This window comes from Calypte anna, chromosome 1, assembly GCF_003957555.1.
Source record: "Calypte anna isolate BGI_N300 chromosome 1, bCalAnn1_v1.p, whole genome shotgun sequence".
Lineage (NCBI taxonomy): Eukaryota > Metazoa > Chordata > Aves > Apodiformes > Trochilidae > Calypte > Calypte anna.
Window position 1 is genome coordinate 41,415,580 of NC_044244.1, and position 27,874 is coordinate 41,443,453.

The window sequence follows — 27,874 nt, forward strand, 5'->3', positions numbered from 1 at the left end:
CCATGGCCAGCAGCCAGAACTCCTACCCAAACTGAGGTGGAAGTTAGGAATGAGCACCGAGAATTCACCTGCGTATGCTTAGCGAGAACAGGAATTGTTTAAATCTCATGTTGGAGCAGGATGAGATTCCCCTTGCCTCTGGACAGGGCATGATAAGTGTGAGTCTACTGAACAAAGAAATGAAAATACGTCCCACTTTTTTTTAATCAGTCCGTCTAGGGAAAAATGATTGACTCAATTTTTTTAGGTAATTAAAATTTTGACTTAAGTATAAAATGTATATTTTCTGGGAACTTTCTTTATTTTATAAAGTCATCTGACAAAAATTAAGTAAACAACCAACCACTTCAATTCAGCAGTCACAAACACTCCCAGCTTCACAATTTGAGACAACACTTTGTGTAGTGAGAAAAATCTATGCAAAAAACCAAGTTGTGTAACTTGATATGCTTGACATGGACTGTGTAGAATTTTATCACATTGTGTGTATATATAATATACCATCAGGTATTGAGTCTATGGCAATGACAGAAATGAGGAAAGGGTGGCACTGGGAACCTCTTTGGTGAGCAGAGTCCCCTTGAGGAGTGGTCAGTGATCTAATCTCCACATTTTATAACACTGGTGCAAGATCACCACCACAGCCACTGTTTTTTTCCAGCCACACTATTAGCAAACCCATCCTCAAACTCAGAGTAGCATGGCAGGAACTCAGTCAAGGAACACTGGAAATACAACTATTTTTTGATCTGCTGCTGTTTAAGAAGGTAGGTCTTCTTAGCAACATCCTAGTAAAGCCTTTATGCTTGGGGAACTGTGGGAACACGGCACATGGCGAGGCAGACAGTCTCAGGCAAAGAGGAAGATTTGCCTGCATTTACTATTCAGATATCCAACCCGAGGATTGTGCTAGGTCCTCAGCTGCAGAACTGTGGCGTGAAGTTACAGCACGTAGGCATAATTTTTTAATCTCTCTCTGTGCCTGGCCAAGCACTTTAACTTGTGCTCTCCACCATATATCTCTGTGATTATGCTGGATGGAGCTTTGAGCACACTGGTCTAGTGGTAAGTGTCCCTGCCCATGGCAGGGGGATTGTAACTATATGATCTCTAAGGTCTCTTCTCACCCAAACCAGTCCATGATTCTTCCTGGAGGGAAGGAATGCTGCTCTAGGTAGTTATACAGGACATGAATCCAGCACAAGACAGAGCAGTGGGCAAAGAGATATTTCTTCAACGTGGCATTCACATACATTCTTCTCTGACTGCACTTCATGAACTTAAGGCTTTCTTGACTGACTACTGACACTTAATTCTTATTTCTGGAACCTGTCTTTCATTTCCAGTGCTGTAGGACACTCCTCACAGCACACCAATGTGCTGCCAGATCATGGCTTGATTTGAGGATAGCACTGCAAAAAAAGCAGTTTCAAGTCTTTGGATTAGACAATCGGGACAGAAGCACCGCCGGTGCCTGCAGCAGCTCCCAGGCAGCCACGACAGCAGCCACAGCAAAGCCCCAGCCTGCACTCTGAGGAGCCACGGGTGTCAGAAGCTTTGCTCTTGTAGCTTTGTAACCCATACTCGAGTTGACACCAAATTAACCAGTAATGTTTAGGGAGCCTCAGGTTACACTGGTGTAGGCTATTCCCAACAAAAAATCCGGGAAGAAACAGATCTCACTAGCAATCACTTCTAAACAACCCAAGGAGAAACAGATCTCACTAGCAATCACTTCTAAACAACCCAAGGAAAACACTGGGAAGCCACCTCCCTGCTACAGTCACCTGCGAAGGCCACAGCTCCCTCTTACACTGACAGATATTTGAGAGGCCTAAACTTCACTCATCAAATTAAAAACGACAAAACCAAAAAAACTTTCAATTTAAAAAGGACTACCACCAGCACGCTGTGCTCTCAGTGACCGCGCTTCGCCTGTCTGAAGCTGGCAGGCAGCCCCCCTCATCCCCCTCAGCTCCCTTTCCCTTGGGTGTGACTGGAACCCGCCCACTGCTTCCCCTGAGCTGATCCCAACGGCCGCCCCCAACGGCCCTTCCGCGCGCCGAAACCCCACCCCTGGCCGCGCCCTGCCACGCGCGCGCAGCTCCCTCCCTCTCACTTAAGGGCCGCCCCTCGCCCCCCCTCCCTCCCCCCTTCCTCTCCCTCCCCCCTTCCCCCCGGCATCCTCCGGTCTGGCCTGCGGAGGGTAGCGGAGGTGCCCGGCCATGTCGGGGGACAACGAGGAGGATCTGGCGGACTTCGTGGCTCTCCATGGGGCCGCTCTCCGTGCGTCCAGGGTCCCGACGCTCTACTGGGAAAGCCTGTGCCGCAAGCTGCGCGGCGAGGTGGGTGGTTGCGGGCAGATGCCGCCGGGAACGACGCTGAGGGAAGCCCCTTCGGCGGGAAACACCGCGGGGGGCTTCTGAGGACTCTGTGGCGGGGTGTAGGGTACCCTCTTCTCCCTTGCCGAAGCTTGGGAGTGAAGCAGCCCTTCCCGCGGTGATGAGGGGAGCGCGGTGGGCAAGCTCTCCTGAGGCGAGCCGTGGTGGGAAGCAGGTCCCCCATTGCCAGCCGGGGTGAAGGAGAGAGCCAAGATGTTCCTTCCAGGAGGGGAGAGCGGGAAAAGCTTCGACCTGGTTGTGTTACGGCGGCTGCAGGTCGGGATTAGGTGTAAAAGAGATTAGTTTGCCAGTAGATTGGTTTGTGCGTATCTGATTTCGTCTTTTTGTTGTCAGCGTAGAGCTTGGAAACGTTTGGGGATCCTGGTAACTGGAGATCGAATATGGGCTAGAGGTGATGAATATGTCCTAAACCCTTCAGACTCTTTTGCCAAGGAGGAATTTAGAAAAGCAACAGTGGTAGTCATAAAGTCAAGACATTGTTATGTGTTAATGTTTTATGGTTTGGGTTGGCTTTTATCAGTTTGTCGGTTTGTGTTTTGGGGTTTTTTGGTGGTTTTTGTGTGTGGTTTTTTTTTTTGGTTGGTTGACTTGGGGCGGGGGGATGTTTGGTTTTAGTTTGGTGTAGGGCTTTTTACTTGTTTCTTTTTTTTTTTTTTCCACTGGTTTTCTTCACTTTCACGCTGGTCTACTCTATTCTCAATAATTTATCAGTGTGCAGAGCTCGTCTTGCATATGCACGAGTTGCTTGTCTCAGGCTGTTTTCATGAGTGGTTTTGTCGTGTTGGCTTGATAATTTATTTTTGATCTGAGTAAAAGTCATCCAGCTTTTGCAGAGCCTGGGGACAGAAGCAGCAGAACATTCTGGAAATAGTTAAAATACTAACAGTGTAAGGACTGCCTTGTGAAGAATGTCAGTGTGGTGCTGTGGGACATTTTATCATGCAAAATTCTGGGCAAGGTGTTGGCCATTATAAAATCACCACTCATAAGTCCAATTACATAAATTTGGGGATAATTATTTTTGTGAGTCTTTTTTAGCCCTCTTGCTGTAGCCCTGCCCAGGCAGCATGCAGAACATCCCTTTGCTGAGGCTGGGTATGTTTCAGCTGAGGTTGACACCAGGAACTCCTGGACCTGGCCTTGAACTAAAAGGAGTAAAAAGTAAAACTAAACTGGGGACATAGACATACTCCAGGATGGGTAATCTTTTTTGATCGATGTTTTTAGCAGCCAGCTAGTTGATTCCTGAAGATTAGTCAAGAGAAGGGAAAGAGAAACAAAGTCGAGAAAAGGAATAATTCTGGACAGAGAGCTTGTAGAGACGCAAATTGAATTTAGATTTTTGTTTGTTTGTTTTATACATACATGGGCAGCCTCAGTGGTGAGTAAAGGTGTCTGGGATTTGTTGGAGTAATGAAACAAGGAACTGAGGCAGAAAAAGGGCACAACCTGAAACTAGTTGTCTAGAGACCAGAGTGCTCCAGGGAGTCTGGAGGAGGCTACCTGAAGAAGGAAGTAAGAATGACATGAATTTTCAGTCCTGGGGAGAGAGAAAGAGACCTGATGGGAACCTCAAGGTATGGGGAGAAAAGGGAACTAGCTGTGGGGTGCAGAAGGGCTTGATGAGAACAAGTGAGATGGGATGAGAAGTTTGAACAGGATGTATAACACAGTGGGGCAGGAGAGGGGACTGTACTTTAACATGTGTTATAAGTAAACTAGTTTCAACTTACTTGAACACTTCTTTTTGTGTCTCAACTTTAAAGTTGGGATAGGAAGGTGTTGTAGCAAATCATTATTTGATCTGAGTGTTTAAAGCACATGCAGTCAGGAAGGGTCTGAATATGTTCCTGTTGCTTTCTAACTGATGTGGGTCTGGTACTGCTAATAACATTAGTGTGTATGTGTATTATAGAGAAAATAGGTCTACATTTAACTTACAGCTCTGAAAAAGTTTATGTGCAAGAGACATGGAACAGGGAGTATCTATTGCTCTGCTTAAATATGAAGGTGTGAAGAAGAATGTACTGGAACAGGATAATAAGGCAGGATAAATCTGGTAAGGAAAACCAAAGTGGCAAGTTGTTGCATTGCTATATGCCAGTACTATGAAGCTGGAGATAGATGGCAAACTTTGGAATTTTGCTATGACAATGCAGGCTTAACATTTATGTTTTGTGGCTGAAATCCTTGGACTTTGTTGAGGGGGGGGTGTGTGTGAAATTTAGAAGATGAAGGAACAGAGTGAGGAGACCCATAGTCCTGATCCTTTTACTGAGACTGGAATGGAGAAAGGCAGCATAAAGAAAGCACATGCCCTAAGGTGGCAGGCTGCTTCTGTTTCATCTTGCTAGCAGTGGTGGCTGGGTGTGTTCTTTTGTACTAAGTGTTCCAGTGTGTGTGAAGAGAGAGAGATTTAATTATTTCAATGTGCTTAGGAAGATAAATTAGGCTGCTGATGGTGCTTGTCTCCACTGTTGCAGCTTCTGACTGTTAATCAGAAGGACAAAAGGATATGGAGAAAGCAGGGCTGTCCAGGAAACATTGCTGTGAGGAATGGGATGAGCCCTTGAGAAGGGAGAGCGAGCTATAGTACCTTACTTAGAACTGGGTAATGTGGAGTGGCTGGAGGAGCACTGGAAAGCAATGGAGGTGAAGGGAAAGATGACCATGTTCCAGTAGTCTATGTAATAAAGAATAACTGGGGCAAAAAAAAAAAAAAATCAGTGCAACATGGAGCATGGAATGAGTTTCCTTGTTTCATGCATGGAGGTGGGAGGAATTTTTCATTTGTCCTAACCTGTTGCAAAGATTAAAACTTTCTAGCATTGGACTTGGAACATTTGCATCCACAATACAGATAAAAATCTCTTTTACATCAGTACCTCTAGAACCCAGCCCAAGCAGCTGTTTTCCAACACAGACACATGCTTCAACATACCGAGTGAATGCACCCTCCCTCCTGTGTGTAGGTTAAAGCTTGTGAGAGAAGTGGAGGGTTGGGTTTTTTTTTCATTTACCTTGAGATCTGCTGGAGCAAGTTTACTTCTAAAAGCATTATGTAACTGTGTATTGAATTAGATTGCTTGTTCAAGACGGGGCATATCTGTTAGTTAGATCAAGAAACCTGTTTTTATTTATTTACTTTGCATTTACCATTCAGTGTCTGTTGAGAAGGAAGTGTTTCCATATTTCTGGCTGAAACTCAAAAAAGAAAACACATGCATGTGCAGTAATTTACTCTAAATTTTAAAATTCTACTTCCAAGTGTTTCTTATGTTACTGAAGAAACCATGTATAGTCTGGCTATCAGCCTGGGAAATGCAGTGCCTGCATCTAATATTATTCATAATGTTGGGTTTTTTTCTATTCCAGTCATATGCTAAGTTATGCACTTATGTGTACTGCAGCAAGATTTTTGTGGCTCCAAGATGTTGCTGACAAAGGGCTACTTAGAGTTTCATCGTATTTAGGAATGAAGGCTTTTAATTAATTGCTGGGAGGAATGCAGCATGATCAATACACTACACTTCAGTTTCCTGAGCAGGGGAGGGAAGGCTGTTGCTCAGAGGCTACCTGTGGCCTTCAGAGCAGCTTGAATTGTGCCTAAAAGCAGTTTGCTGAAGATCCGTGTGCATGGAAATTGTCATGATATGTACCAGCTTTGTTATCCCATTCTCTGGCCCATTAAGTCTGGTTGGTTAGAACTGTGCCTGACTATGAAGAGGGATGGATTTTGCTCAAGCATATTTTGCTTGCAAATAGTTGTGCCATCGAACTATGTCTTTTGCTGTCTTCAGGAGATTAGTATTTAATCTGGTGGGCTACTTCGTGTGAGCTCTCCCTATTCTGTTTCAAGCAGAATGTTAACACTTTTCAAATTGGTGGCATGATCTTACCCATCTGTTTTGTGCTTAAGTAGTTTAAGATTCCTTTAAGGGAGCTGCTCTGCTGTTCCATCGCGTGGATTTGCAGTGTGACAGACCCTCTTGACAGGAGGGAAGAAGAAAGGAGGAGAACAGTGTTGTCCACCCTCTCAACAGGCTCTGTGTCCACACCAACCAGGCACTTCTGCCAAACCAGTCAGTTTACTACTGAACTGTTTGCATTGCCACTTACAAGTCTGAGAAAACAACAACACAGATCTCATGAAAAGCCACTGATTAAGGTGGTCTTAAGCTGCTGCTGCTCCAAAAAAAAGTGAATTGCTTCAGTTGAAGAATACACCTAATTGACTTTTTCAAGGTTATAATGAATTAATTTTTTTAGCTTAATTAGAGTGAAAATATATTAAAAGAGGTTTTGCTAACTGCAGCTGGTACAGTCCCATGCAACTGATGTTCTATTGGAGGGAGAGGTCAAAACTTTGGCTTAGAGGATTTGGAGTCTCTTCATTTTCAGTTCTTGGGTTTATATTTAATAAAATGTAAAGCAAACACCTTCACCTAATTGTAGAAGGACTTGATACATTTATTCTGGGTGTTAGGTGAATGGGTGGAGCCTGTTGCAAGTCAGGGCTAATCACTGAGTTAGCAGGTGGCTCACCTTGTATCCCCACTCTTACAAACTCCTTAAGACAAAATGTCAAGCGTAGAAACATACATAGTAGCATACAGTAGCAGGTGTCCAGTGGATTCCAGTGAATTATACTGTGGTTTTAATTTTCTAATGACTGCTAGTCACTTAGCTGCTGTTTCTTCTGCTAGCTAATTACCTTGATGAGGGTGGCTCTTGACCCATCATCACCTCAAGGACTGGAACATGTCCTGTTGCATGTTTTGCACTTGTGAAGTGAGCTAGATCAGGGAGCTTATCCATCTGAGAGCTAACATGACAAATACAAGAAAATATAAGCACCACTGAGAGCCACACAAGTAAGGACTCTTCCTTTTGCTGAGACCTGCCTGTGGCTATCTCAGCTTAGAATGGCTACAACTTGTACAGGCAACCTGAGCAGACTTAAAGAAATACTGGTGGCTACTCTTGTAACAGCAAGAAGTCATTATATTGCTTACTACTGAGTAATGTTGACCTCATTAGCAAAACTGGAAAAGTGGGAATAAATTAGAATTTTATTACTATTTTCATACCTTCATACTGAAGCAGATGATATTGAGTCAGTTTCTAATTTTTAAGAATAGGTGTATTTCTAAACTCAATACTGTTGTTGACAAAGTAATATTGCTTACCTTAAAAAAATGTATGCATAGAGTTAGCCAACACATTGTTCATGTGGTCTTTTTATCCCCCCCATCCCAAAGGAAAATGTCATCCCCAAATTCTGAGAAAGGAATCTCAGGTACTTCTCCAGTTGGATCTGATCTATGATATCATACTTCACCTTAAAATCTGAAGTAGGTGTTATTTCCTCAGTGCCTTCCTCCCTTACTATCTGTTGTTTGGGCAGCTATCTGCTTTGTCTAGATGGCCTTGCTTTATAGGTGTGGAGTTGATTTCTTCCCTTCCTTATTGAGGTTTAGCACAAATAATTATCCTGAAGGAATGCTCACCTGAACAAAGGGTGTCACTGCCTCTGGAACTTTACAACTAATAACATGTCAATGTCTTGAAGTAATGACTCTCAGAGAGGGGGTGTACTGGGGCTTAACATTTTAAATCAGCAACTCTGGAGGTCACACTTCTATGTCTTCCCTTCCTCCCTGCTACTTTCTGGTGAATTTAGATTGAGATGAAGCATTTGTTTGCTCCTGCCTGATGATTCATTGCGAGTGACTTAACAAAATAGATCCTCCTTAAAGGATTTTAATGAGACTTGACGCATTTATTTCTTTTTGAAAATATGTGTTCACTTTGAAATCATGGAAGTTGTTAGCAGAGTTGTGGTTCTAAAAAAGCTATGCAAGCCCACCATTTGGCAAGTTTTTGACAGAAGGGAAACTTGTGCAGTGATCTGCTTTGTTTGCATAGGTTCTAGATCAAGATCTGTAATAGGCAAGAATGCAAATAAATCTCTTTCAACACATCAATAAAGCCTATAGACCTTAACTTGCAGCACTATAAGGAGCCTCTCAACTTACTCAGAGATGAGTGAGCGTGGTCCATTCCATGAGTAGGGAGAGAGGAGGAGGGGAAACGTAGTGGTAAAAGGTCTTTCTTCAGTGGCCGTAATGTACATTACTGTGGTTGTAGAGCCTGGATATGCTTGGTTTTGCAGGTCTTAATTTGTTGATTTTAGTGAAGTTCAAGAAAGATACTCTGTTTTCAGCTTCTATAATTCTTTAGGAGGAGTTAAATTAGTAGGGGATCATCCAAAGAAACCTACAAAGCTTCCTGCCAATATCAGCTAAAGAAACTTCCCAACCAAACAGCTTTATTAATATGTGAAAGAACAAATCATGTTATTTGTTTACTTGTCAAGTTAAAAATGCCAATTTTTTCCAGGTTAAATGCCAAAAATTGTCTGTAAGTGCTTCTCTGTGTTCTGTTATGTATGTCAGGGTGCTGCTTCAACTGACTGCTTGATGTTTTGTCTACTTTCAATCTCAGATATTTGATGCTGGTGATTACTTTGGTATAATGCAAGTAGAAGAGGTGGATGAGGAAGAAGAAGGTGATGAAGAAATGGAAGAAGAATTAAAAAAGAAACCAAATCCAGGAAATGAGCCTTGTTTCAAAGTGATTGTAACAAATGAGAATGGACTTCAAGCATCCAATCCCAATAGGTGAGTAGTGATTTCATAGCTAGCTCAGCCTTTGAATAGTCCTAGATCCTAAAATGAAATGGACAGTTTGCTCTTAAACTTGTTTGAACCTATTCAGAAATCCTCTTTTCATACTGTAAGACATAGCTGCTGGTTTGGGGAAAGGTGCATGCTCTGAGGCATGTTTTGCAAAGGCTGACTAGGACAACTCTGTGTTACCAGGAAATGCTGCCAGTCCTCCATGGTACACAGGGAGCTATGCAAAGGCCTCAAACATTGGTGGGGGCTCTGTGTGGCACTGCAGGGAGCCTTGAGTGCCTGGTGATGAGCAGTCCAGCAGATAATAATAAAGTAATATTTAACGGTGAGATAAAGGTAGCTTCATCAGACATGAAATACAAACAACTAATGATGTGGTAAAGGCAACTACATCAGATGTGAAACAGAAGAATTAAAATAGTTGCCAGCATAAACATGGCCAGCTAATGCACAGGCAGGATGAAAGGTGGGTGAGGGGAACTATAGGAAGGTTTTGCCCCAGAATCCAGGGAGCTGATGGCTACCTTGCTGCCTCCCACCAGCCACTGAGCCCCTGCAGCTGCTGCTGTGCAGACAGGGAAGGAATTACCATGGTGTCAGGGATTGCTGTGTCCCCACATTTCTGGTTGCCGAGGACTGAGGGGGATACCAGGACACCATGCCCATAAGTACCCCCCCCTAAAAAAGGGGGGTGTGGGGGAAGAAACAACTGAGGCCAACAAAACAGCAGGCTTTCTCACTAGGCAGTGTTCTGGTTTCCCCTCCACATTTGGAACTGCATCCAGAGCTGCTTCTCCGCTGCTTCCTCATCACCATCCGTCATTTGCACCCTTGCACGAAGGACTTATTCTGTTACAACACAGCTTTTTGTATTCTTTTTTATTTCAAACTAAAACAGGCTATTTGTCATTTATTAATAAATGGCAGTGAGACTTTCATACCTTTTAGGTCGTAGGTAAACATACAGAGCCTGAAAATGTAAATTTAGCTTTGATGGGTAACAATAACATAGGCCATAGGTAACTGCCTTTGCATGCCTGCTTTAACTTAAGTAACTGTGTTTCTAATTCTGAAAACACACGTAAATTATGAAGTTCACAGTAGCTCCTGTGATAATCTTGGGCTTCCATGCAGCATACAGGGGTGTGGGAATGTAGGAGCAGAATACTCACGTGCCTATTCGCAAACAGATTTCTAGAGTTTGAACTTAGTATTCTTTGCCCTGTTTAATTTTAAAAAGAGATGAGGTTTCTTCTCTACATGAAATCTCAGATACCATAATAATTCAAGGATACTCAGTGTACATGACAGCTGACATGTTTTTAGCTTTATGAAATATGCATAGTGGGGTGGTTTTGTTTGTGAAGGGGTTGTTAAGGTTTTTTGTTTGCTTGTTTTGTTGGGTTTGGTTTTTTTTTAGCAAGTGGAATCCAGATTCTTCTCTGACTTTGTTCAGTGAGAGGATATAACCAAAACAGAACTCTTCTGTTTGAATAACCATTTTTTGTAAAAATCATGCAGTCTAAACAAGGGTTAAACTTGTCAAGGGAAGCTGCACCAGTTGTTTATAAAAGGGAAGAAACCTATGTGTTTCTAGCCTTTAAAAGGAACTAGGCTTACAAACTGCGTGTACTGTTCTGAATTTTCTCATTCTCCTGGAAATGGTAATGCTCAATAAGCCTTCTGGAACAAAAAGGAAATGTAAGTTACTGCTGCCAAGTTGTTCCTAACCTGTAATGGTACAGTGTGTACTTAGGGAGTGGGAAAGGTTTGGTTATCAAACCTACAAGGAAACACAGCTCTTATTCACAGAAAATTTGGCTATATATTTGTGAAAATATAGGATTGTAAAGTTACCAATATTCTCTTTAAGCATTTTCCTCATCGACCACGCCTGGACCTACCGTGTTGAACACGCGCGCCAGCAGCTGCTCCACGTACCCGGTTTACTGCACAGAATGACAAATCTCATGGGAATCGACTTTCACGGAGAGATCCCAGACGAGGGCAGTATTGAGCAAGTGTTGCAGGAAATGTGGAAATACAATCAGACCTACCAGCTTTCACAAGGAGTAAGTCTCTAAAGCCTAACTGGGATGCTATGAAGCTCTGAGCAGTCCTGAGTGAAGACATTCCAATGTATGGCTATTAACAAAGATACCTTTTCTGTACAAAAAAGGTCCTTTACAGGCATTTCAGGATGAAATTACAAGCACAAGTGTCCTGTAGTGTCCAATGCACAGTGGCTTGCTACCAGCTTTCTGATTAGAACTTTGAGGGGCTTTATAGAAGGGCTAGAAGGGAAATACCTGCTTGTATGGGTTTTTTCCTACTCATTTTCTGACACTGAAGGAAAGAATCTGTTATGAATAAATTGCCTTGCATAAAAGTGTCTCAGCAATGCTCACAGTGTTCCTCATCTATATAAAGTGATTTACATACCAGGGATATATTTGCAGTTGCTGATTTGTATTTGGCAACTGGTTGTACAGAAATAAATTTTAGCTCTGTATGAATTTTACTGTGTTAATTAATGTTAGTTCACCCTTAGTTGAGAATCAGATAGCTTCAAGATGGAGTGCAAGTGTTTCTAGGTATAGCTTACTCCTGAGGCTGCTACTTTGAGGTCATGTGAGTAAGACCACACCAAGTTTGGTCCCACTGCCCTACATAGTCCCTCAGACTGTACCAGGATGTCTTGAGACTTCAGACACCTTCAGGTGCATATGTGTTATTTCTGAGGGAATTGAGCTTTTGAAAACAGTTTTGTAGGGTCTGCAATGTAGCTTCTAGGCTATTGTGACTTCTGGGTTGGAGAGGTGAAAGGGAGATCTGAACAGTATTTCTCAGTCTTTCAACCCTATGTCTTTGTTTTCCATCTTGTTGTCAGGAGTAGCTTGTGAGTCAGGTGGAATTATCTGGGTTGCCACCTGAAAAGTGAGTTCCTGGAAGACAGTTCAACCTGTGGTTGAACTTGTCTTCTGTTCCCCTTTCTGGCACTGGGCTGCTTGAGTATCTTAAGTCTAATCTCTGTGCTCCATTTCTGCATCTGTAAGAAGGCAACCAGGCAACTTAAAAGTGCTACAAAGCGTTTTAAAGTTTATTCATTCGTTTGAGATTTTATCATGACAAATGTTACAGGAAGAGGCACTTTGCAACCTCAGTATTCTCATGGGCAGCTGTTATTGCAGGAGGCACTTATGGTCTCCTTCACTCTTAAGCTGTAAACTTCAAACTTGTTTTAGCAAACTAATTCTAACAGAAAATGAAGGAAAACTAATCTTACCTAGCGCCCTTCTGCTGGTTTAGCACCCTGAACTGGCTAGTCTGGTACTGGGGTAGCAGGTCTGGTAGGCAATAGCACTAGCATAAGAAAGAGAATGGGATTGTGCAGCTAAGTTGGGAACAGGCTGTTCCCAACAGTGGCTGGATGCTAGGCTGTCTTAGCCTCAGAGCTGCCAGGATGAGAGTGTTACTCTTTACCTAGTCTAGTACCTGCTCACCATCTTAGCTAGAGTAGGAAACAGAGAAATGGTGTAGGAGGTGATGCCAGGTGATGTCTTCTGTCTTGCAGTGGTTTGGGTTTTTTCAGAAATTGATATGTGCAGGATGTCTCATTATCTTAAATCGTGCAGACTGCAGAGGAGAAGGTTCCTGTCTGGTACATTATGGATGAATTTGGATCACGCATTCAGCATTCAGATCAGCCTAGTTTTGCTACAGCACCTCTGTTTTACATGCCTCAACAAATTGCTTACACTGTTCTCTGGCCTTTGAGAGACCTTGAAACTGGCGGTGAGTGTGAATCAAAGTTTGTTGGGTTTCTTATGCTCTGAATAGAAGATGGGTCATAGTCTTGCAAAGCATTAAGCACTTCACATTAGAACAAATATTTCAAGACCAAAATGACTGCATATTTGTAATGTTATCAAATTTAAAATTTCTGTGCCTCGTATTTCCGTAATTTATGTGGTAGAGGCCTTTTATCAGTCAAAATGGTGACAACTTAAATCTTGTACCACTATCTTAGTGAAAGTACTGATTCAGCCATCGGAGAGTTTAAAAAAATGCTTTAAGAGTCTTATGTTTATAGCTTTGAGTCAGAAAGTAAAGTGCTGGAAGTTGGGAAATGCCAGACCAGCAATTTACTCCTGTAATCTTGGTTGCTGGCCACCTTAGACCCCCATCATAAGGAGGAGAGAAGTGTTCAGCTGTCTGACTAAACTGACTTAAGTCAGATTGTGTTGGACTAATTTTTGCATCCTAAATAATACCCTTTGAAAGTAGTTCTTTAATTGCCTCTAATTTTACATTTAAATAACAAAAGCTGTGATACTGTTAACTGATCAATTGCCATTTGGGTGCCATGCTGTGAGGAAGATGTGAGTAGAGAATGAGAGATGGTTCCTGGAAGGTTCTCCTTGTTTTGCTGCAGATGAAGTCACTCGTGACTATGCTTACGGGGAAGCAGATCGCTTGATCAGGAAGTGTGTTCTGTTACCATGGGTGCCTACTGAAGTGCTGGATGTCAACTGTTTTACACCAGAGCCATCAGATGAGCATTACCAGGTATAATTTCAACAAGTTTGTCATAGCTTACCTTTTAAGTAGAAGCAGTGTCCAAAAAAGCCTTGCAAGAATTCTAATTTTGCTTCTCTCTAGGTTTAAAGATTGATTCAGAGGATAGCTATTAGATCAAAAATAGTTTCTAAGAAAGCATGGCAAGACAAGAAATGTCTTGGGTATAATATTTAACTATTTGGAAACTGAAGCAATGCAAATGAGTTCTGAAGTGTTATTACAGTATTGTGTAACTTTTTTATCTATACTTCCTAGGGGGTACCCATCTTTCAGTTCAATATTTGATACGTTTTCTATTAGGCTTACTGATTGGATTTGTTATTGTAGCACTTCTGGTCAGTCTTGAATTACAGAAAGCTTTATTTTAGTATTTTAGGAGTGGTTATATTTTTAAACCTGTTTACTCACTTAATGTTGTGGTTTAGAACCATAAAATATTGTAGCAGAGATGTCTGTCTTTAGTTTGATACTGTTGTAAAAAACTCACCTGTTTTGTTTTGAATTCTCCTTTGTACTAAAAGTTTGTGATACTTAAATTTGTGAAATTAATGTTGTTTGGAACATTATGAACCAAGTCTGCTTGAGGTTCTTTTTTAAGAAAAATGAAGGAACCTGATTCCTATGAGGATGCTATACTGGCCATGAACAGCATTCCAAGTACAACTTCTAAAGGTTAATCTACACCCCAACTATCTGTTTCCTACAGTACATGATAGGCAGAATATGCTGGATCCAGCTTGCTATGAACAGTATCTAGTTAGAAATTAAACTAGCCTGTTTCTGCCAAATGAAGCTATACATTCAAAATAGCTAGGCTAAATTGGATTTTGCAGTTTGGAAAACAGAAGGGTAGTAAAAGATGGAGTGGGGTTTTCCAAGCATATGTACTGCTGAAGAATTTTTTTAAAGATATGTACAACTCCTATGATTTTTATTTTAATCTGTAATAAAACATGGCTAAGTGGTCAATCTTCAGTTTTGTTGCAAATTCAGTAGCTTTGCCTTTTACTGCATGTGACCATCTGCGATTTGGTATTTTGTTTAATGCTTAGGAGAATCATGAATTTCTCATGGTGCTTCAACAGTGTTTTATAAACCCTGGTCTTGAAGCCATATTTCTTGTTGCATTTTTACTACTGTTACCTCTGATGATTCCCTTCTGCTCTTATAGTGATTTTTTTTTAACACCATATTACACAGTTTGGTTTATTTCTCAAAATACATCTTTAGTGGAATTGACTTTTGCCAAAGGCAGCAAACTGATGAGATATGCAGATGGACTGTCAGTTTTACTATGACTACAAATGCACTTGTATACATGTATTTACTTATGTGGAGATTAAAAAATGCTGAAAGTTATCTGTAAAGGTTTATATTTTGAGAAAACTTCAACAGGCTAAACTTGGACAGGATATTGCTAATAAAACACTTGGATGAACATCAAGTCGCAGAATATTTTACCTGTAGGTTCTCCTTAAAGATTATGTTGTTTTTCAGTCACTTTTATAAAACTGATTATGCACCTTAAAATTCAGCTTGCTCTAAGATACTGTTCATATGTGCTGTGGAGTTTCACATAATGCTACTCATATTCTGCCTAGTATTAACTTTTTGTGTTTTGGGGTTTTTTTAGGCTATTCTAGCAGAAAACAAGGAAAAACTGCCTATAGCAATAAACCCTCCAGTTTATGACAAAGACAAAGTTTTTAAGTAAGTATCTGCAAACAAAATGTTTTCTTATCAAAATTAAGTATAGTAATTGCAGTGTGTTGAGGCTGAACAGCTTTTTCCAGCTTTGAACAACAGAGGTGAGCTGGAGGTGTTTTTATATGTAGCCACTTAAGATTCTGACTTACAAGTTGTTCTTGTTGGATTCTTCAGAGTGAATGGTTTGTCTTTTACAAAATGTATAAAAACAAATTTAGATTTTTTTTTTATTAAGTACCATCTTCTGGATGAAAGAAAAGTGGCATAATGAGGAATATAGATCAAGTATATAAGAGAGACTTAAGACTTCTCACTGGCATTATAGCACGTATGCCCTCAGGGGTACATGTTCTTCTCTGTGCAATATGAATATAATAGGCTATTCCACTTCTTCAGGTGAGATTGTCAAAGAGGAATTTTGTCAAAACCTAGGACATTTTAAATTTGATGTGTGCCTATTTACAAAAATGGGAGCGTATGGTGTGAAACTATTTTGGGAGAAAGCTGAAAGAACACTGCAAAATAAGGGCCTTATGTGAGCAAAAACAGTGGAACTGCATGACTAGACAGCCTTAGTACTAGTTCCATTCCAGGAAAACTTAGCTTTATGTAGCATTGCTCTGAGTTGCAGTCCAGAGTGTTGTAGTCTTGACAGTGGGATCTGGGCTTTTACTTGGAACATTTTGCTTAAGGGATGAGGTTAGGCTGAAACATATTTGATTGGCATACTCAAACCCCAGCATCTTGTGTTGAAAGGATTTATTTACTAGATCGACTTAACTTGAGAAGAACTACTGAAAAACAGAACAACTCTGAGGTGAGAGGCATTTCTTAGCTTGCTCAATGATAGTGTAGATTTCAGTATGCAGTTGAAAACTATGGTTTCTGACCTGTGAGAAGAGGCAAAAACTCTTTTTTTTGCAAGTGCCTCTACTTCAGGTTAGGGAATCAAAGAGTTATGCTTTCTAATAGAGATGGAAAGAAAGAGTGAAGATGTTGGGAAATGTCAACTTAATTTTCACTGTTACCTCTCTTTTGTGTCTCATATTTCAAGGGAATGCCATTCATAGAATCATAGAGTAGTTTGGGTTGGAAGGGACCTTAAAGATCATCTAGTTCAGCCTTCCTGCCATGGGCAGGGACATCCCTCCTAGATCAGGTTGCTCGAAGCCCCATCCAGCTTGGCCTTGGACACTTCCATAGAGAGAGCATCTACAGCAACCCTGGGTAACCTGTTCCAGTGTCATTCACATCAGGGAGGAAAAGAAGGTGGGGAGAACACATCCCAAGTCCTTTCTGCCCTGCTTCTAAGGAATGTCATCAGCACCTGTCTACTTCTAAAGGTTTTCCCCTGTTCTTCTGGTTCCTATCTGGAGAGGAGACATTAGAGCAGATTGGTGTCCACCGGAGGCCAGAAGGTCCTTCTTGTGTTGGAAATTTTATCTACTAAAGTTCCTCCAGGAGCAGGATAGCATCCCAGAGTCCAAATGACCTTCTGTGAGTTTCAGTCTTCTGGTGTTCTTGCCTTCTTTCAAAGCTTTAAAGATTTTAAGGCTATCACCAGAGACAGACAGATGGGAACATATGAAGCTGGGTACGTCTGTGTAGACTGGTAATGTGTACATGCTCTGCCTTGTATATTTCAAATGCTTTAGGGGATTTGGAAGAAATAAAATACATGAGGGTGTAAAGTTGAAAACCTGGCACAAATTCCTAATGGTCTTGTTTCCAAGTAGAAGTAAAACAGAGAATTGGAACATCAAATAACTGGTTAACCCAAATCCTGAAAAGCAAGATAGCAAGTACATGTAGTTTGATATGGCAAAATTATAGGTTTAGGTAGGTCTTCCAGCATTAATAGTAACTGCTGCCCTTGGGATATTGTTCTGTGCAGCTGTACTGATTGCTTCTGGATAAAAGAACTAAATGTTTCAAAGACAAATTTCATATGAGTAGCCCTTCCAGTTTGTGTTGGGCTTGATTATCTCTTTCTCTTGAACTTCTCTTTCATGTTTTTCTTCAGCTACATCAGTCATTTTTTTGAAGATGTCCAAAAGGCTGTTATGAGACAATAGCTTTTACTTTTGATTGGTCTTGTCAGCTTTGTGCTTCAGAAGTTGTTTCTCATAGTTTTTAGCTTTCTGTGCTTTAAGCAAATTATGTAACATCCAACATGTTTTACCTTATTTGCACAATTCCACCAAATAATATTTGCTTTAATCCCAGACTTTAGAGTACCCCCCTATTTGTTTGGCCCTTAGCTCCAATTAATCCATTTTAACACCTTAGGTTCAGTGTCATTGTTACCCAGTTGGAAGAACTGTGAGAACTATCAGTTGATGAACCAGAGCTTTCAAATATATTTGCTGTAGCTGCAACTGTAGGGGAAGGAAGACTTTTTTTTTTTGACTCCTGAAGATCCTCTACTGAGTCACTTCCACTGATTTAGTGAAAATATTTCTTTGAGCTTTACCTGTAAGTGTGCTCAAGGTCTCTGGTAGTTCATACGTGAAGGAATCTTAGCTGTAACTCTTTACATCTCCAATGTAATGCTAATTTTGATCCAAACCTTTGCTTCTGTCCTGAGAAGGGCAGATGTAACTGGACTGTTTTTCAAATAGCTAACCAAGTGACAGTACTGCCTTAGCCCAACTCTAACCATGGCTGTCTTTAAAATACATAGCATTATACAAGCTTTATCTAACCACATTGCTTTTCAGAATAAGGGTACCCAGCTCTGTACTTGACTGTGCTACTTGTAGGCTTTTGCCTGAGCTGGAAACCAGATACTGCTCACATAGCCTAGAGTCTTTGAAGGTCAGCCTTCTGCCCCAAAAAAGTGTGCCATGTGTTGGCAAAGTATTTCCATACTGTGCTAGAGATACTTCATCACAAGAAGGAATAAAAACCAAAACGAACAAAAACCTAAACTAAACATTTTGCTTTGATTTATTGATTTAGTTTAACAAGCAGAATAACTCTATTGTGTAGATCTGATTATCCTGCTGCTACTAAGATGTATTAGCTAGGTTTGTATCCAGCTGCACAGGACTAGTGCTTTTGTGGGATGATAAATTGTAGGGTATGTTTATAACGGACTGATCTGAGAATGCATGAGCAACTTAAATTCTAAAATTTGTGTTGTATGTGTTCTTGTATGCATATTTTTGTGGGTATGTTGGGGACTTCAAGGCTTTGTTACAGTGTTATAAGGCTTTTATTTTTAGGTCAGCATTTTTATTTCCTTTTGCTTCACTAAGGACCAAAAGTTGCTCCAAACCAGTGGATATTTGGATAGTTTGTAAAAGAAATTGGTTTGACAGAACTTGTACTGGATTCAATACATTGGATTTGGTACTGTACTTTCCCTTAGTGTACAGACATACATGAAGAAGCCAAGAGGACACACATTGCAGGAAGAAATGCTAGTGGGGCTGTATGGAGACACTAACTGTTGTAATAGTGGGGAAAGACTGGTGACTTCTTTCATCAGGGTTACCAGACTGACTCTCTTCATCTACAATTAAGTAATTTCTCTCAGTCTTTGGCTCCAGCATAAGTAGTGCAACCATTGATGTATGTCATGTATAGAGCTGTGGAAAACATCTAACATATTTTTCTTTTTATACTTTCCCCTGTGACCTCAGGTATTTCTACAGTTTGTTTCAGTGAAAGCTCTCTCAGGGGAATGTATCTTCCAATTGGTTAGTAGCAGAGGAGGAGAGTTACACAACTAGTAAGAATCAGTCTGGAGAGGAGGAAGAATATAGTGGTTTCTCATGGAAAATACTAGTGGTTGCTTAGTCCCTTTAAATTTTCCCTTATCATGAGATTTGCTTTCTATGTCACTCTTGCATTTTGAGTCATTGTGCTGAATTCTGAATTAAATAGCCTCACTTCAAGATGTAAATGATTAAATTAACATGTATTGCTATCTGCTTATTTTAGCATGTCATTGATTTTATTTGAGAGGCAACATTCTGCCTCTTTCTTGGCTATGTTCTGTTATGTGTATCAGGTTTGGGTTGGGTTTTGGTGTCTTTTTTTAAGTGGGGCTGGGGGGAGGTTTGTATGTATTTTATGTATTGTATGTATTCTGTCTATTTTGTGCATATGCATAATGTACATACTTTGGTATGTTTTTATTGTTCGGAAATGTCTCTGTTCTTGTGAAATTCTCAATAGTCTTCTGAAGCTTCTGAGTTGAACTGACAAGATTTCCTATTAATTTATCTTGTTAATGACATCAGGATGACCTTTGTGGGTTCTTCCAGCAACTAAGGCATTTACAAGGTTTCTCTCAGGGACTTGTCACGTAGAGTAGTGAATTCATTTTAGTTCATTGTCAAGGATGTAGTCACTGTCTTCTGAATAGCTATTTTTGTGCATGTTGTCAGAGCTAAGCTGTCTTTGAGATTTCTGTCTCAACATACAAAATTTTAATCTGTCCCACTTCAATTTAAAATATTTCTGTGGGCTCAAAGGAGATTGTTGCATATAGTGTGTATTGGTATTGGTAGAGCGTAATTCTTGTAGGAAGCCAAACTTAAAACCTTTTCCGTTCAAGCAAGAATTGATCAGTTTCAGAAACCAAATTGATGTTTTTTTCATAATTTTCTTTTTCTTCCTCTAGGGTTTTCACAGACATTCAGCAAGTCCTCAACAACCTGACACATCCCCGTTTTGTATTCACAGACAATGAGAGAGAAGCAGACATTCTTTACAACTTCTCACACTTCAAAGATTATAGGTAGCCATTTTTCTTGATAATACAAATTCTTCTATTGCTATAAAAACTGGGCTCCCAAAGGTGTCCCCAATCTTCCTCCTTTCACCCAAAAACATCCCTGTTTTGTAGGAAGCTAAGTGAGGAAAGGCCTGAGGTAATGCTGAATCAGTTTCCATGCGAGAACCTTCTGACTGTCAAAGACTGCCTGGCATCCATCTCCAGACGAGCTGGAGGACCAGATGGACCAAGATGGTTGCCTCGTACTTTTAACCTCCAAACAGAATTGCCTCAGTTCATCAGCTACTTCCAGCAACGTGACAGAAGGTGGCATGTGTTTCTACTTAAATTTTGTGCTTTCTTGATCCTGCTTTACTCACAGACCACTAGCCTGCATTTTGGGCTTAGCAGCTGTTACACCACGTGTTTGCTCTCGCTGCATTTGTGTGCAAGTGACTTTTACCTGAAAAAGCATGAGCTTTTTAGGTATGCTCTTTACTGTAAGTAGTTAAGCAGCAAATTTTGAAACATAAACTTTGCTATGATTTGAATGCAGATTTAATGGCTGTTGCTTTTTGTCAAGGAATTGCCTCTTGTATTTAACAGATACACAAACAATGAAAATGTGTTTGCAACAAATGTTGGGGTTGGTTTTCCAGGGAAACAGTAGCAGTTGTTCTTGCACTTAAGCCAGAGTAGAAAATGCTTAAACTGGGTTCTGCAAGGTTGTGGAAGTTCTAGTGTTAGCCTAAAGCAGTTGTAGAGCTTTAGGGGTTTCAATTCCACACTGTCTGCTGCTGCAGCTGCCATGGAGTGGATAGAAATGGTTATAAACTGGAGCATAAGTGGTTCCATATAAATATTAGGAAGAATTTTTTCACTATGAGGGTGACAGCACTGGAACAGGCTGCCCTGGGCAGGTTATGGATTCTGCTTTCTTGGAGACATTCAAAGCCCACCTGGATGCATTCCTGTGTGACCTGCTGTAGGTGATCCTGCTCTGGCAGGGGGGTTGGACTAGATGATCTTTCGAGGTCCCTTCCAACCCCTAACCTTCTATGATTCTATGAAACTAAAGTTTTCCACTGGTAAGAGAAGAGTGCATGAAGTACTACTGGTAGCATTAACTCTTCGCCTGGCATCGAGCGTTCTGTTTGAGTGGTTACTTCTTGGGTGACGCTTGTTTGTAGCGCCACCTGCCAGGCGTTTCGTTTGGCCGTTCGTCGCTCCGTGTTTTCTGGTACTGACTGGTATCACCAGGAGAGAGCGCTCCTTCCATGGATCCCTTCTCTGTCGTGTTTTAGTTCCTTTTTAATATCCAGGATTGACCGTCAATGCAGTGGGTAGGTAGGGAATGCAAGGGAGGGGATAGGAATTTTCAACTAAACAAATAAAGCAGACCCTCTTTATTTAATGTTGCTAAACATCAGCTTAGTTTATGCTGTCTATCATGGAGCTTACGAAGAAGTTCCTTGGGATTGTTAATAGGTTGAGGAAAGGAAGACATTGAAGTGTCACCCTGCCCTTACTTAGAAAGTTTTATTGAAAGACTAGCATGTTGCCTGTTTTCTTTAAGGATATTTCAAATAGTTTTGCCGCTTGATGTGACCAGAAAGTGAGAAGATGGTGGTGTGCTTTCATTTTTGTGCAGCAGGAATTCTTGAGGTGTTGTGCGATTTCTTCACAGAGATGAGTTATGATGTCATTTAATGTGCATGATTTGGAGATGTTATTAGGGAATCAATTTGGAAAATTGCATGATGCCATTACAGAACATTTCCAGACTCCGGACAGTATGACTTCTGAACCCATGACCTTTGTGTATTCTTGATGCACCTGCCCTGCTGACAGGCTGTTTTCCCCTTTTAAAGGAGTCAGATACAGAAGAATGAAATAAACAATAAGAGCATATCTTCCAGTTACACCAAGGCTTACTGCTTCCAGCTGTCAGTCAAAAGTCCTTAGTTCTTTCACTGTAGCCACAGCTTTATAGTGTATTTATTCAGGGGAGTACCTAGATCAGTTCACATGGCTGTTCAGACAGATGGAAGAGGTGGATACTTACAGGTGTTAGCTTCTCTCTTTCTCTTTCTTTCTCTCAGAGGAGAAGACAATCACTGGATATGCAAACCGTGGAACTTGGCCAGAAGCCTCGATACCCACATCACCAACAGCCTTAACAGTATCATCAGGCATAGGGAAAGCAGCCCAAAGGTTAGAAAGCCTTAGTTTTGAATGTGATGTGGAGAGCTGAGAAAAATCCTTCATAGAATGAAGTCTAAAAATACAAAGGAGGATTTTTTTTTTCTTCAAAATTCTAGTGCTGGCCATAAGCTCACACTTTCAATAAATTCCAAATTGATGCAGGTTTGACTTGGTCAGCTCTGCATGTTCCAGCAATGAACTCAGAGAGCCTGCTGTTTTCCTATTTAAAAAAATAAAACTTCCCATAATCGTAATGAATACTTGAGCATGGTGCTGCTTTACTGCCAATACTGAGACTGGCAGATGAACACACATAAGTTATTTACAATCAGTTACTGCTGATTGTAAATTTTGGAACATTATTTCTCTGTCCCCTGGTTGATTGTTACTGCTGAACCACAGCTCTGCTCAGTGGCACAAAGTACAGTCTTTGCCAGTAAGAGATGAGTTGTGGAGCTTTTTATAAGGAATCTGCAATACTAGTGCTGGGCCAGCAATTAAACGAATGACATCTGTCATATGTCAGAGCATCACTTCAGCTTTATTTCTATTGTGTGGAATGTTTGTATTTTCTGGAATGCAAAAACTCACAAAAAAACTTGCTTCACCAATTTATTTCAAAAAACAAGGTCACTGAAATTATAAATAATGTTGTGATGTTTAAAAATTAATACATTCTGGCCTCCTGCTTTCCTCACCATGATGTCAGAGTTTGATAAAAGGTAAATATATTTGTATAATGACCTTGTGTATTTGTGTACACTTCTAAAGAAAATCTGAAATGCACACAAGAATACCTTAAATAATTGAGATCCAGCGATTCTTTGTTTTTATTTCTGTAGAATGTTTACTGTGAGTGGTTTTGCTTCGTTGTAGGTAGTGTGCAAATACATTGAGAATCCAGTCTTGTTCCACCGGGAAGATGTGGGGATGGTGAAGTTTGACATCCGTTACGTGGTATTGCTGCGGTCCATAAAGCCACTCAAGCTCTATGCCTATGATGTCTTCTGGCTGCGCTTTTCAAATCGGTAATTTGCCATTCCCTTATCAATGTGAAGGGGCTTAGAATTAAATCTGATACCTTGGAAACCAAAGAGTTGTTTTTTTCCTTAGGGCATTTTCACTTGATGACTTGGATGACTATGAGAAGCATTTCACAGTCATGAATTATGCTCCTGGTGTAACATTAAAACAGGTAAGTAAACAACCTAAAACATTCCCTCACCTTTCTGTTGATAGAAAATCTTCCAGTGCCTCCTTTGTGACTGTTGCCAAATAATCTATTCCACATCCACTTAAAAAAGCAGTGAGGGTGCTAAACTACCCTAAGCAAATATTTTCTTATACTCTTCCCCTTCTGGACTATTAATCATCTGTGGTTATATAAAGTAGTACAAACCTACATGTTGAATGTTACTCACAAATATAGAGATCAGTAAAAGAATTATTAAATGACAGCTAATCATTGTCAAATACTTCAGTGTGATCTTTTATAACAAGAAATGCCTATCTGGATTTGTATGAATGCCAAAAAAATACTTGATATTCTGTCTGATTGTTCAGTCCATCCTAAGCAGAAGAGTCTTTGAACTGTTTTAGGTACACTGTGAAGAATTTATTCCTCTGTTTGAGAAACAATATCCTGAATATCCTTGGACAACAGTACAAGTAAGTCAGCAAGTCATCTTTCTCATCTAAATGTGCATAATTTTTTTTTAATTCATCAAACTAGCTTTATCAAAAGTGATGTTTTGGGATGTTTGGGATGTTTGTGGGATTCTTAATTCAGAAGACACACTTCATGTGCTTTGGTTCCAACAAAGATAACAAATGTTAACCTTTACTGTGGAAGCATTTAACTTAATATAATTTTCCCTCAAACATCTTGTTGTTTGCACATGAGAATTTTATTTCATGATTGCACTGTGAGAATGATTTGGCTTAGTGATAAAGCTTGTCCTGACTACCCACAAGATCCTGATAGTAGGATCTTTTTTCTTGTCCTTTCCATCTTCTTTACAGAAGGTTACTAATAGCCTAAGCACATGGTTGTGAAGATCTTGTATTTCATGCAAAAAGGCAGGGAAGTTCAGAATACAAAGTGTGCTAATCACTATAGTTGTTGCTTTCATGACTGAGGAAAAGTTTTCAAAGCCTTCAGCAGAATATTAATGCTGATTCTGAAAATCTGAACCACTGAAGTTATCAGGCTCTTGCTTCCTTTGTTCCAAATGGCTTCAGAGGATAAGGAGGTGTCAGAACAAGTAGAAAACTAAGGTAAATAGGAAAGTACAGTATATAGTAATCTCATCGGAATGGTGGCATCACAGGTTATCATCTATATATTTTAAGCAGAGATATCCATCTGAAAATCTCCCTGTACACTTTTTGGGTTAGCTTGCTGCCCAGTGCACCAGAGCTGACTCACAAGATAAGGATGTACCCAACTGTCTGATAGAAATAATTGCTGCTCTTGCTCCAGGGGTGCTGTGCTTGAAGGGTTACAGTGCTTGACTGGATAGTGCACAAGATACATTTGTATACTGTGGCATATTTAGGAGGAAAACAGTTAGGCTGGTCTTTTCTCTTTTGTAAAAGACTCCTCCTTAACCAACATAATATGTCTGAGCTAGCAAGTTAGAACCTCTGTTTTAAATTAAATCTCGGCTGTGAAGCTTAATGTGTAGAGGTGGTTCAGAAAACATGCACAAAAGTGAATTCTTGTGTTCTTCCGTATTTATCAGGAACTAGAAGATGCCAGATGAACAGTAGCTTAGCATTTATTTGTGCATATACTTTCAAAAGGGAATAAATTACCCAACTGTGGGTAATTCTGTAAACTAATTATAATCAGTTTTACTTAGAACTTCATATCCAATCAGTGATACCCATAGTGTGACAGGTTTTTCAGCATTAGGTTTAAAATAGTCTGGACAAGACTACGAGAGGTGACAGATGTCAGAATAGTACTGTAGGTTACCCAGAGTAGTACTGTGTACAGAATAGAAGTATTGCACCAGGTTTTCGTTTGCAGAAGGAATGCAGCATAAACTAAATGCTAAAATTCATATCTGTGTGTTCTCTCTAATTTATTTCATTTTCCTATTGGATATCTGATTATGCCACTTACACCAATGCATTATGTTCTGAAAATCCCCATCACCTTTTTAGACGTTTTAAGTGGACAGAAGATTTTTCATAGCAGAAGAAGACAAAATGAAGCTAGAATACAACTCAATAGGCAGGAAAGTCAAAACTTCACAGTTGAGCTGGTGTCCACAGAACTCTCCTGGGTTTTCTTTTTCTCCTTCTACACATAAGTGCAATACTGTACGTAATTCCTGACAAGGGGTGTAATTTTGATATTAAATGCATTACTTCCAAGGTTTCTGTAGTACTGATTTGGTCCCCAGAAAAGTCCATTGATATTGTCAGGTCCTTGGTGTTTTCACTGTTCCATTTTGAAACTAACACTGTTCAGATATTAACTTGTTGGCTTATATAATTTATCTTTAAGAAGCTGTATGAATGAAGTGATTTAAAAAGTGTTTGCTTTTTACAGAAATTTCCCTTCTTATTCAGAGACCTTTTTCTGTTTCTAGGCAAATATTTTTAAGGCATTTGCTGAATTGTTCCAAGTTGCTTCAGCTAAACCTGCACCTCTTGGCATCTGTGACTATCCGTCATCAAGAGCAATATATGCCATTGACTTGATGCTGAAATGGGACACCAGCAGAGATGGTGAGAAGCTCGTTCCTTTGAATGTTAAATTATTTGTAGACCTTTTCAAGAATTTATTTCTTCCATATTCACTCTTACTGTATTTTCAAGCAGTGTGAGCTGCATGCTCTGTGCCTCCCACTGACGTCAAAGTGTATCTGGAGTTGGAGATCTGTGGGGTTAGTGTCTGCCACACAGGTTAACAGTAATGATGGGGAAGCTGTTAACTGTTCTTGGCTGAGTCCTTGCTTTTCTTATGCCCCTGCTACTGCCATTCTCTGTTTGAAAAAAAAAAATTTTTTAAATGTAAAACTCAAAAGCCACACACAAAAGGCAGCTGTACAGCAATCTAGTCACTCTGGTAGCAGCAAGTTTTCTCTCCCATTTAATTTGTGAAATACCTCTTTCTTTATGAAATCCTTAAAGACCCATCTTCCTATCTGTGGCTTCCAGGCTTGGCCCAGTGTCTTCATTATGCATTTACTTATTAAAGTACAGAAGGGATCACATTCATCATTTTAGTGCTTTTGATGTCCTCAGGACTGTTACTCAGTTGGCAAGTCTCTGTAAGAACACATGTGAAGCTGCTTCATGTTAGTGCGTGGCTAACAACTACTTGGAGCCTTTCTTCCAGCCAGTTGTGGAGGATTGGTATCAAAATCCACCAAATGGGGTGAATTCTTTATTATCTCACCCAGAGACTCAAAAATGTTCTGTAAGCACAACCAAACCAGACACATCTCTTGTACATAAAAAGCAGCAGAGGCACAGGCACAAAAAGGACTGCTGGGAGAGTATTAAACAGAACCGAGTGCACTCTTTTCTTATGACATTGTGGTTCCCAGGACACAGGAAAAATTAATTTCTTGTGCCCAGGTTTGCTGAAGGAGTGATGTGTGTTGGATGGGTCCCCCTAGCCCAATCCTGCAGTGGCTGCAATTGTCAAGATAGTTGTATCAGGGAGCTCCTGTTGAATTGCTGCAAGTTCTCATTGTAAATGAAGCATTGAATTAACACAGTGATAGCAGAATCTGTTGGATAACTGTTTGCTGGATCATCTCCATCTCTCCAGAAAAACCCAAACCCACTGAAATAAAAACACCGCTAGGATGGGTCATAAAAGATGGGTTTTTCCTGCCATTTCTTGTAATCTCTGGCTTAAAGACAGGTAGGGATTCAGGATGTGTATAGAGTTTAAGAGGCAGTGTTTGTATTCCCCTTCACAGGGAAAAGAATAATGCAGCCTCAGATCCTGGAGGTGAACTTTAATCCTGACTGTGACAGAGCCTGCAAATACCACCCTACCTTTTTTAATGATGTCTTCAGCACCCTATTTCTGGATGAAACAGACAGCTGCCATGTGACGTGCATTGTCTAGCCACAGGAGTCTTGACTGTATTAATTCCTTCATAGAAATGCTTAACAGCAAGATTTATATTTCAGTTCTATGAGCTGCTGATGCAACTATTTTCCTACACTGATAATCAAGGAAAAAATCCATATCAGAATATGCATATACCATCTACTGTACTGTTACTTGTTTTGTCTGCATTTTCCTTGTCTTGCTTAGTTCTATAAATCATTGGGGTTTGTTGACCAAATATCTTGTTTACTAAATATGGGAGACCTCAAAATACAGTACTGGAGCAATTGACTTGTTTCTCAGGTAGCCTGATTGCTTGCGTGCTGGGAAATATGCACAAGTTACTTATGTCATCATTAAAAATATAATTTCATTAATAATGTTGGAGTCTGTATGTTTTTATCTCTCCCTTTGTTATGCAAAGATGTAAAATGTTCTGATGGGAATATGGTGTTTCAGTGCAATGAAC

General features: G+C 40.3%; 1 protein-coding gene across 1 annotated transcript; it reads left to right on the plus strand.

Moving 5' to 3' along the window:
* The first annotated feature begins 2,163 nt into the window (after positions 1 to 2,163).
* On the plus strand, positions 2,164 to 27,531 carry TTLL12 (tubulin tyrosine ligase like 12). Its single transcript, XM_008490244.2, has 14 exons — positions 2,164 to 2,345; positions 8,910 to 9,085; positions 10,977 to 11,175; positions 12,739 to 12,898; positions 13,539 to 13,672; positions 15,318 to 15,394; positions 20,025 to 20,141; positions 20,250 to 20,444; positions 22,220 to 22,331; positions 23,199 to 23,350; positions 23,436 to 23,517; positions 23,922 to 23,990; positions 25,925 to 26,063; positions 27,269 to 27,531. Exons 1-14 carry the CDS (start codon positions 2,226 to 2,228, stop codon positions 27,418 to 27,420), a joined length of 1,884 nt encoding a protein of 627 aa, XP_008488466.1. The 5' UTR covers positions 2,164 to 2,225; the 3' UTR covers positions 27,421 to 27,531.
* Positions 27,532 to 27,874: the final 343 nt, after the last annotated feature.

Bases quoted from the DNA above. Each gene is read 5' to 3' on its own strand.
- TTLL12 (XM_008490244.2), top strand. From the start codon at position 2,226: ATGTCGGGGGACAACGAGGAGGATCTGGCGGACTTCGTGGCTCTCCAT. The intron at 20,142-20,249 runs GTAGCCATTTTT...CCTGTTTTGTAG, and splicing joins TCACACTTCAAAGATTATAG to GAAGCTAAGTGAGGAAAGGC. The intron at 26,064-27,268 runs GTGAGAAGCTCG...TCCCCTTCACAG, and splicing joins ATGGGACACCAGCAGAGATG to GGAAAAGAATAATGCAGCCT.